At 34.2% G+C, this 10,049-nt stretch overlaps 1 protein-coding gene across 3 annotated transcripts in view; it reads left to right on the top strand.

Moving 5' to 3' along the window:
* Positions 1-2,431: 2,431 nt before the first annotated feature.
* LOC132294168 (pre-mRNA-processing protein 40A-like) overlaps positions 2,432-10,049 on the top strand; it is a 31,033-nt gene continuing 23,415 nt past the window's right edge. For 2 of the 3 annotated variants that reach the window (XM_059791925.1, XM_059791927.1), the window contains exons 1-7: positions 2,432-2,534; positions 3,605-3,683; positions 5,127-5,192; positions 5,318-5,641; positions 5,729-5,920; positions 6,054-6,130; positions 6,963-7,032. In XM_059791925.1, coding sequence (XP_059647908.1) covers positions 3,651-3,683; positions 5,127-5,192; positions 5,318-5,641; positions 5,729-5,920; positions 6,054-6,130; positions 6,963-7,032 — 762 coding nt within the window. In that variant the 5' untranslated portion in view covers positions 2,432-2,534; positions 3,605-3,650. The remainder of the gene's footprint in view (positions 2,535-3,604; positions 3,684-5,126; positions 5,193-5,317; positions 5,642-5,728; positions 5,921-6,053; positions 6,131-6,962; positions 7,033-10,049) is intronic. The other variant, XM_059791926.1, reaches the window with a different exon arrangement.

Raw genomic sequence — 10,049 nt, 5'->3', positions numbered from 1 at the left:
ATTGTTCTTCGTGCAGGACCATTTGATACAATTGACCCATGTTCTTTCCCAAACAATGACCTTTAATTCTAACAACACAACCTATTCTTTGAAACGTTAATACAACAACCTCTACCTTTTCAGAACACCCATCACCAAAAATCCGAGGGATGGTGTAGTAAAATGACGTAGTTAAACCAATCGAAGACCATTGGTTTGGAACATAAATAGTGTTTGTGATCGTCCTTGAAACAGAATCATACCTGACAAAACCAGACTCTATCAGAACAATATGAACAGCAATCACCAAAAGCTTGCGATCAAGATCACCACTGTCACCCCTAGGGGCGTAGCAGTGATGGTAGGAGCTTGGCGCTTGCACTTCACATGCCCAGTGTTCGAACCTCTCAAGCCTCTTATGTTCTCGACTCATTATCTTATGTTCTCGATTCATTCGGTGTGTGACTACGGGGCTATGCTACATTACCCCAGTTTGACGTCATGGGTGGGATCCTAAAAGGCCTTGTTTCAGGGTCATAAAAAAAATAAAAAAAAACAATAAAATAAAAATAAAAATCACCACTGTCACCCACCTCCTTCACAAAAACTTTCTTGAGATCTTTCGTGTGATGAAGTTTTAAGTTGCTAACTCACGGGAGCGAACCTGCGTTTGATTTTTTGGGTCCTCTTCGATCTCATACTTCCACGATTCGAAACAACCTAGTAATATTCCTACTTTGTGGGTAATGAAAATCTAAGCTTACTTCTTGTTCTTTCTGAAATTTGGATTCTAGGTTAGGGTTTGTGATTGATTTTTGAGTGGTTTCCGAATCTTTTTTTTTTGTGTTATTTATACGTAATATCTTAGTGGTCAACGAACGCAGTCTGGCCGAAACTTAGTCAACCAGTCTTGGACCAAAAAAAACCACGTAGGGCTTGAACTCCACGGTTCAAAGCGGAGCCCAGTCCAAAAATGTTTGGGTTTGTGATGGGTAGATTACCATTTAATTCGAGTTTGGGTTGAGAAGTAAGGATTCGTTTTTTTTTGTTTTTTTGTTTTTTTCCAAGATTTGAGCTATTGTTAGGGGTGGTAATGTCATATATGTGTATGTGTGTAACGCGTCGTAGTAAAAATGAGCATGATACGAGTATATTGTTAAATGTGTTGACATGAATACAACACAATTATTATTTGTGTTGAGAAATTTTGACATAAACCCGATTCTATTATTACACGGGTAACACAACACAAACACCCTTAATCATTTAATATATGGGTTGAAATTTGACGACACGAAATGATACGATTATACATGATTAAGTTATTTTTTACACAAATATTATACATTTAGTTAAATGAGTCACTTTTAACACAAAAATCACAAGTTTAGTAAATGCAGTCATAAACGAGTTGGTGGGTCACACACAAATATGTCACGTTTAATTAGTGTGTCAACACGATTACAATCTGGACCAATTAAGTAACCCAAAATCACATCCCTTAATTATTGTCTAAATTACAAAATTCAATGAACCATATGTTAGAGGGTTCAAATTTTTTTTTTCAAAAAAATTAATTACTTTTTGATCCATTTGTTATTACATATGCTAATAATTAATGTAATTTCATTTATTATTGCAACCATTCGAATTCAACCTACACTTCAAAAAAATAAAATTGGAAGACGCTCGAGATGTACCCCTAAATCGATGGGTACAGTAGTACAGAAAGTTTATTTATCCAAATATTCATGCTTTGTCTAGTTTGAGAGAGAATGGGGGATGGATGAAGCATTTTAGACCTAGAGAAGAGATTATGTATTTCTTACTTTTTGTTGGATTTGATGAAATAAAAGTGAATAAATTCATAATTTATTGTGTTTGTTAGTGGAGAAGGAAGGTTAGAGTTTTTAATTATTTTTACCATTATACCCATCATTATCTATAATATTGTAATTTATAGAGTATAGTATTGCAATTTAAAATTATATAATTTAAGATAATATTGTAATTTAAAACTTCCATAATAGCACCACTTGTCTTCCGTCCATATTTAGAGGGCCCATATTTGGAGGGATAGAAATTTGTAAATGAGGAGGGATGACTTATGCTTCCTATTATCTTTTATCTTATTATCTCCTCTTCTTTACAGAACAAAAGAAACTTGATATTTTCTTCCTATTTTCCATTCACTCCTCTTCTTTCCTTCCTATTTTCCTACTCAACATAGCGCATAAGAAAGATTATTATTGTATGTTCGAAAAAAAAAAAAAGAAAAAAAAAAAAGAAGATTATTATTATTTTTCTCCACTTTCCCAAAATGGGAAAAATAGAAAAAGAAAAAAAAAAGAAAAAAAAAAAGGGTTAGTTGAATAATAAACGCAAACGAGAAGGACAAATATGTAATTACAAATTTCCCATCCTACTCTATATAAATCTCCTTTTGCCATCAGTTTCGTCTCAAAGAGTCATCAAACTCTGACAGACATAAGCCACTTGCGCGGCACTTCGCAGTTCGCACTCTGCAACTCTTTCGATCTTCCCTACCGTAACTGGTTCGATACTTTTCTCAATCATCACCACATACAATTACACTACAAACTCTACATCTATCTGTATCTCGACTACAAATCTTTCTTCAGTCACAATTTTTTTTTTTTTTTTCTTTTTTCTTTTTTCCTAATTGGTCACAAAGTCCAACACTGATTTTGTAACTACAAGTTGTCGGATGGAACAATTAGGGCTTGAAGTTGTTTATAGGGCTTAGTAAGTGAACAATTTGTTCAGATTCTTTAGAACCGGTAATTGAGATCATTGAATTTGGGGCTTTTGTTTGAATTCTTGTTTAGACATCTGGAGTTTGATGATTGAGCTGCACTTTTGTTTTATCAGAAAAGAAATCTAATTGCTTGTGGGATAGACGGTCGTCCAATTCCTGTTCTTTAATTTATAATGGGCAAAGTTGAGTCTAAGCATGAAAAGTTCCCATTTTTATTTATTTATTTATTATTATTTTTTTGACATATATTTTGACTATGGTCCATTTTGTGCTTAGTCTCGGTTATTTGGTGGGTTATTTGGTGTAAGCTTTTCCAGGAAAGAAATTATTTAAAAAGAAGAAGTCCAATTGTGAATAGATTTTCTTTCCCTAAACCAATTTATTTATTTATTTCCTGGATTTACTCTTCTTTTCAATAAAGGGGGCCATGGAAGAATAGATTTTATAAATTTTGTTTCTAGAAGCTTATTATTGCTAGAATATTGTTTATTTTATTCTTTTTCTTTTTCCTTTATCTATTTTATAAAGAAATTCCGAAAGAGGTCTTAACCTTTTGTTTTTTAATGATGCATTTCTTGTCATAATAAATTTTCAATAATGCAGCTTGCTAACATTTCCCCATCCATTCTTTTTTTTTTTTTAAATTATGGAAAAATATTTGAAATTTCATTATTGTCTCTTTGTTTTACGTTCTTCTGAAAACAATTTTGGCATTTTGTAGCATGTATTTGTTTGGAAAGATTTAACATAGCTGTCAGCATTTTCTTATGTATAATGCGGTTAACCAATGTTCCATTTTATCTCTTTTTGATGATATTGTACTTACTGTATTATTGTGTATTTTAGGTCGTATTAGTGAAGATTGCTCACAGAGACTTGTCTCTTTGCTGGAATGGCTAATAATGCTCAATTTTCTGGCATACAGGTATATCATTAAAAGATTTTTTCTAGAAATTATATAGTTTGTATGCTAATATTTTTTTAAAGGGTTCTCATGCTTCCTTGAAGCAGTGATTGGGGAATTCAGTTCATAGGACAAGGCTTTGTTAGGAGGGTAAGGGTGGCAGTCTTGGGATGTGTCATTCTTGCCTATCTTATTGCTTAGACATGTTCATAAAGTGACCGAAAATTAAGTTTCTCATTCACAGAATCAAAATTATTAATTTTGTTTTATTAACTTTTTTTTTTTAAAATTTTTTTTTTTTATCAGTTCTACTGTCGTCCCTCTTTCTCTCTCTACCAGTTGCTTACTTCTATCTCATTTAATTTTTTTAAAAAAGAATTGGGGACTTCAAAGGGTTTGAGTTTACCCTAATATAAATATTATTGTTACGACAAACGCAGCGAACCCAAGCAACAAGCAACAATCACGAAACAAGACAAAAAGTAAACACGCCACACACAAAGAACACAAAGAACACAAAGATTTAGCATGGTTCGGCAAAGCCTACATCCACGGTGAAGGTCCATCAATATGCTAAAATTTGGAGATTACAAGTTTCAGCCACCAAACCCTAGTTCTCGTTCTCACTCTCTTCTATGCGATTTCAATGTCTCTCAATCTCCACTTCAAACCCTAAACACCCTTACATTTCGGGCTACAAGAGAGTACTACTTAGGGTCCATGACCCACAAGCAAACAGTCACAAAGCTCATCCAACGGGGACCCGACACCAAATTTGGGCCACAACATCACAATAACTAAAGCAACATTGACAATTAATTTATCAATTAATATAGTTATTTATCATTTTCTTGGGTTAGTAGATGTCAATAAAGTTGATTAACATTACATATTCGTTATATTTTGTAGTAAAGATGGCATATTTTTTAGATTTTGTTGCGGACATTACATACCATATGTTACTCATACAAAAATAGAAAATTTAAAGCTTCAAAGTTCGAGAATGTCCTTTCCTAAGTAGAAAAACTCCGATCATTATACAGAGGGGTAGGATAGATATTTTACTATGTTAACACCTTACCCGTACTTGCCCACTCTCAAGACCCAAACACAGTTTGCCCTAACAAGGAAGGTTGGTTCTGTTCTTCCTGAACCACTGAATTTAATGTTTTAGGTGGCACTCACAGATTCCACCTTTGAAACACGAGGAAAACAACCATCAGCATTGTCATCATCTTCTCTTACTCACACACACACACACACACACACACAAATACACACACACACATGTATACGTATACTCATTAATCGGTTAACACTTGGTCAATTACTCCCTACATTTCAGAAATTTTCTTTTATTTATTTTAGTACAACATTTAATGACTTACTATTTACAATGGTATATATGCCATGTTAATATATCTTTTTTGCTTATTGCTGGCTCTCTTTTTGTTGCTGTGATAGCCTCTTCGACCTCCTGTTTTTGTTGCTGGTCCTCCTCAAGGCACTCGTCCGTCAATGCCAATGCAAGTAGGTTATTATAATTATTTTTCTTAGTTTGATTGAGAGATGTACCTTCTTTTTTATTTTTTTATTTTTTTTATTTTACTTAAAATAAAATCCAAACCAGCCTATGTAATTAAACATTCCTGCAGTTTCGAACTGAGGTTCCAGCACAGCAGTCACAACCCTATATGCCAGTGGCTTCTCAACAATTTCAGCCTGTTGTCCAGATTAATATTGGATTGCCTCCTCACACTCAGCAACACCAGTTTTCTCAACCTATGCAGCAGCTACCCGCAAGACCCGTTCAGGCAGGACATAATCTGCTTCCATCACAGGCAATTCCAGTGGCAGATGCCCATCCAAACAGGCCTAGTGCATTTATTTCACCTCAGTCTCAGCAAAATGCTCAGATTCCAAATAATTATATGCCTAATTTGGGTGGCCCGAGAATGCCTCCCTCTTTGTCCTATTCTGTAAGATTTTGCAAGTGCGCTCTTGGTTGACAAATTGGACTCACTGAATTTCTTCTGAACTTACCCTTATTGAATTTATTGTTTCAGTATTCCGTGCCTTCGTGTGGCCAACTACAAATAAATTCTGATGCCATGACCCAGTACCAGCCGATATCCCAGATGAATCTGCCCCCTGCTACTGGACAACCTTGGTTGTCAGCCGGAAGCCAGAGTCTAATTTCTGTCACACCTGTTCAGCAGACTGGTGAACAATCTTCAGTTATTGCTACTGTAATTCCAGTGAGTACCCCATCTGTTTAATTGTTATACGCTTTATCCATGCTACTTAAGAATTTTTTCTGCTCCTTTGCTACTGCATTTGTATGTTATCTATGAAGATTTCTTTATATATAATATCTTGTTTAAATTTCAGACAACAACTGCCCAGCCTAACCTCATTGAAAAGGGTTCATCAGACTGGAAAGAGCATGTTTCTCGTGATGGAAGAAGGTATTTAATTCTTTTAGGTGCAGTTCATCTTAGGTTTGCATACATTTTTTTTGCAAGACTATCATTGTTTCAAGGGTTCTAGCACTGTCCTGTATTGCTAATGCGTAATTGTTCATTCTTGAATGGCCCTTTGTGGGATGCTGCTTGTCTGTTATTATGTGGCTAGTCATAAAGTGTTGACCTAATGATGGACTCAATTTCTTCCACTATTATTACAGATTTCTACAACTTTATAGGAATTGCAGGAGAAACTCCACTCCCTATAGGCAATCATAACAATGAATAAACAAAATAATTCAGAGGATAAAAATATTCCCGATATTATAGTAATTGATGTTACTATTTACATTTGCCACAAATATAAAGGAAATCTGGGTTATGTGTTGGTTCCCCCTGGGTGGGCCTGGCACCTTCTGCCCCTCTTCTGTCCATATGAACGTAGGGGTGATAGGTCACACCTTGGATGGTCCACATTCTTTTCTCTCCTGCTATCACTTCTTACAATAATACACAAGTCTCTTGACTGTACTGATGAGTTATGGTCCTCTATCCCAAGCTGAGTCTCTTTTTACCACCAAAAGTCCAAAACATCCTATTTTTTACTCATATTATTTCTTATGTTGAGACACGTTAATTGTTTTTGACGACACTTGATCTCTTTCTCACTTTTAAAAGGATAACTTCGCAAAGGTTGTACTGAAAAGGTGTCCTTTTCTTAAAACACCATTATTTCCAGAAAAGAGACTGATATCGGTGTGTGTAATGATTTATGTTCATTGTTTTCTTACTACATTTTAATTGACTATAATTTTTTTCTTTGTGTTCTATTCAGATATTATTATAACAGAAAGACAGGATCATCTAGCTGGGAGAAGCCTCTAGAATTAATGACATTACTTGAGGTGAGTCACATATCAAATGGGTTGTTTTTCACATAACATCTTAATTTGATCAAACTTCTTTCTATACATAATTATTTTCTTTCTCATTTCACTTTGTTACATATGCAAATTTGACTTCTTATACATAAAGAGATCTTTTGTTTCTTGAGGTTATTACTATTGTATTATGATCGCTTTAGATTTAATGTATCTTTCCGTTTGGTTTGGTATAAATTTCTTTGGGAAACTCCTCCTTAACGCAAATTCAATTCATTTAAATATAGATAATTTGCTGAATGAAAAAAATTAGTTGGCATGTTAACTTAAGAGAAATCTTTTTGATAGAAAAAAATATATAGTCACTTCCCATGCTACAACCTAACATTGCATAACATTTTTATTGGAGCAGATTTCTCCCCTCCGGTGCTTAACACTGCATTATTAAATTATGTGGGATCAACAATCTTAAATAATTGATTTCACAGAAATTTGTTAACATCATTTCTTTTGTGAACCAGTGGCATTTTCGATATCAAATCAAATAAATTTGGACATGCATTTCAGATTTCACAAGAACATATTCTTATATATTCTGTTGTTCTTACTTTTACTGCTATAAGCATTTTTATATTCGACAACTGTTACGAATCCACTTCCTTCATGGTCTACAGTCCGACGGTGGATGATTCTTACGTTGAAGTTTTTCTTTTGGATGCTTTATTTTCCCTCTATAACTCCGTTGACTTGTATAGTTTTTAAGGTGCTTACAGGTAAAGGACTAAACTCTGTGACACTCTATTGAGAGGTAGGATATGCTGTGGGATAGGTTACCCGAACTCGGGTACAGGTGTCAGTTACGTGTGCATGTCTAGGCATTAAATCCTTCTAATACTCAAAATTTGGGATACGTGAACACAGATAATGTGTCGAAGAGTCCCTGAAATAATGTATATACACTGTTTAAAATGATTTTAACAATGAGGAAGGTAAAGTTGAAAAAAGAAAACATAAAATACTGGAAAATTATGAGAATAAGTATAGTTATCTGGGTAATTCTGAAATTACAGAAAGATTTGGGGTAAACTACAATTATAGCTTTTTACTTATAAAAAAAAAAACAAACTACAATTATAGCTTTTTATAGTTAAACAAGAAACGATCATGTAGAAATGACTTTTAATTGGAAAACCTTTGAAAAAGCATTCCAGCTATGTTTCTGGCTTGGACGAAGATGAATTGATGGTCGGTCTTTCTTCCTTTCTTTTCCTCTTCCACTTCTTCTTCTTCTCCAGTTCAGATGAACAGCCATGTCCATAATCGTATCTCGCACCCATGTCCTCACATCGTTTTGACATGGATAATCCAGGGTAAAGTGTTGAGTCCAAGTAACATAGGCCGTAGGTCTTTGCTTGTTGCACTACCTACTGAATTGCTTCAATGTTAGCACATTCTGTCATTAAAATTATGTTTTTGATCTCTAGAATTTATTATTCATTGTTGCTTTAGTAATTAAATAAGGCCTTCCCTATTGCTACCAAAAGAAAGGAATTTTTTTTATTTTTTTTAAATTGTTACTTGTATCTCTTTACTTCTAATATTATGTTTCCATTTCTTTTCAAAGAAATTAAAGATTATGTTTCTACACTCTGTGTATCCCTAATTGTTCAAATTCAATAAGTATATCTACCATGAAATTTTGGTTTGTGTGTAGGGTCATTAATACGAATTGAAAATGTTGTGTTAGGGACAATTTTATGCGTAAAACCTTGTCATGTTTTATAACTCTTAAATTCTGAAAGGGAGTTTCATGCATATCTGGTGTCTAATTTTCTACAACAAATACTCATTAACACAAAGGTTACTACATCCTTATTATAAAACAAGAATATCGAAGAAATGTATCTCTACTTTAGCCATTGAACTCAAAATCTGTGAAAACATCATTTTCGACACTATTCGTTACGTAGTATAGGTTGATTATCAAATAGTCAGATCATATTTACTTTTTAATTGATCAAATATTAAGGTATCTTTCGCATATAGCCTCTTAGTATTGATGATGAACATGTAGCAAAACTCATTTTTTAGATGATTGAATGATGGAAGAACCTGTAAAAATAGGGTTAACATGTGATGGACACAATGTTTGTAATTTCTTAATTTTATTCATTGGATCTGCTTGAACTTCTTTCACAAAGAGATATTGATATGGGCACATGGCATTTAGTTTTGGAGGGTAATGTGCTTGAGCAGCAGGCATGCGGGCTGTCGATACTTGTGGTTTTTTGGAGGTTTTTTAGGTGAGAAGGATTTAGCTGAGTGGACTCCTTTAGCATTGTGAATTATGAAATAACAGAGTCAGGATACAAATTGAAGGATGAGGCACTGCAGTGGTTGTTGCTACTGGCTCTATAGGAGTTTGTAACACGAACCTTTTCACATCCATGTCAAGCCTCTCTTTTTGTTCTCTCTTATTTTCTGCAATTGATCAAGTGTCCTTAAAGTTGTTGCATGAAGCCAAGCTTGTTTTTGAATCTCAAATCTTGTGTTAGTTTAGCTTCTTTATCTCTTGTTTTTTGTAATTAAATTCATGGTAGGGGTGTGGCCATTACTAGGTTCAGTGCAAGTATCGGGCTGCAAGCATGAGAATGTAGGTTCAGATCTGATCATCTGACTATAGACAATTTTTGCATATAATGCCAGATGTAGGTCTGTACCTGGGTTACGCCTGTTAACACCCTAGGGCCTAGGTCAACAGTGTCTAGTTCACTGAGTGATGAGTCTAATAACCCTTGAGTTTTATCCTATGGTAATAAATATTTTTGTGTTTTGAGTGTTTACAATTATTGGGGAGAACAAAGGAACTGGATTCAAATTTGAAGTTTTAAATTTATTATTGTAATTACAGCTCAATATATGGCAGAATTTAGGCGTTGCACGTGTCTTGAATATCAACGACTGTATAATGGAATTAGTTATGTCAAGGAACTTAGATGCTTCCTCTGCGACTACTATTAGGATGACCAATAGTGGCCTAA

This window comes from Cornus florida, unplaced genomic scaffold (assembly GCF_030987335.1).
Source record: "Cornus florida cultivar Cherokee Brave unplaced genomic scaffold, ASM3098733v1 CherokeeBrave_3.0.0_Hap2_Chr02, whole genome shotgun sequence".
NCBI lineage: Eukaryota > Viridiplantae > Streptophyta > Magnoliopsida > Cornales > Cornaceae > Cornus > Cornus florida.
Note: the sequence above shows the minus strand (reverse complement) of the source record. Positions and strands in the feature narration are given on the sequence as shown.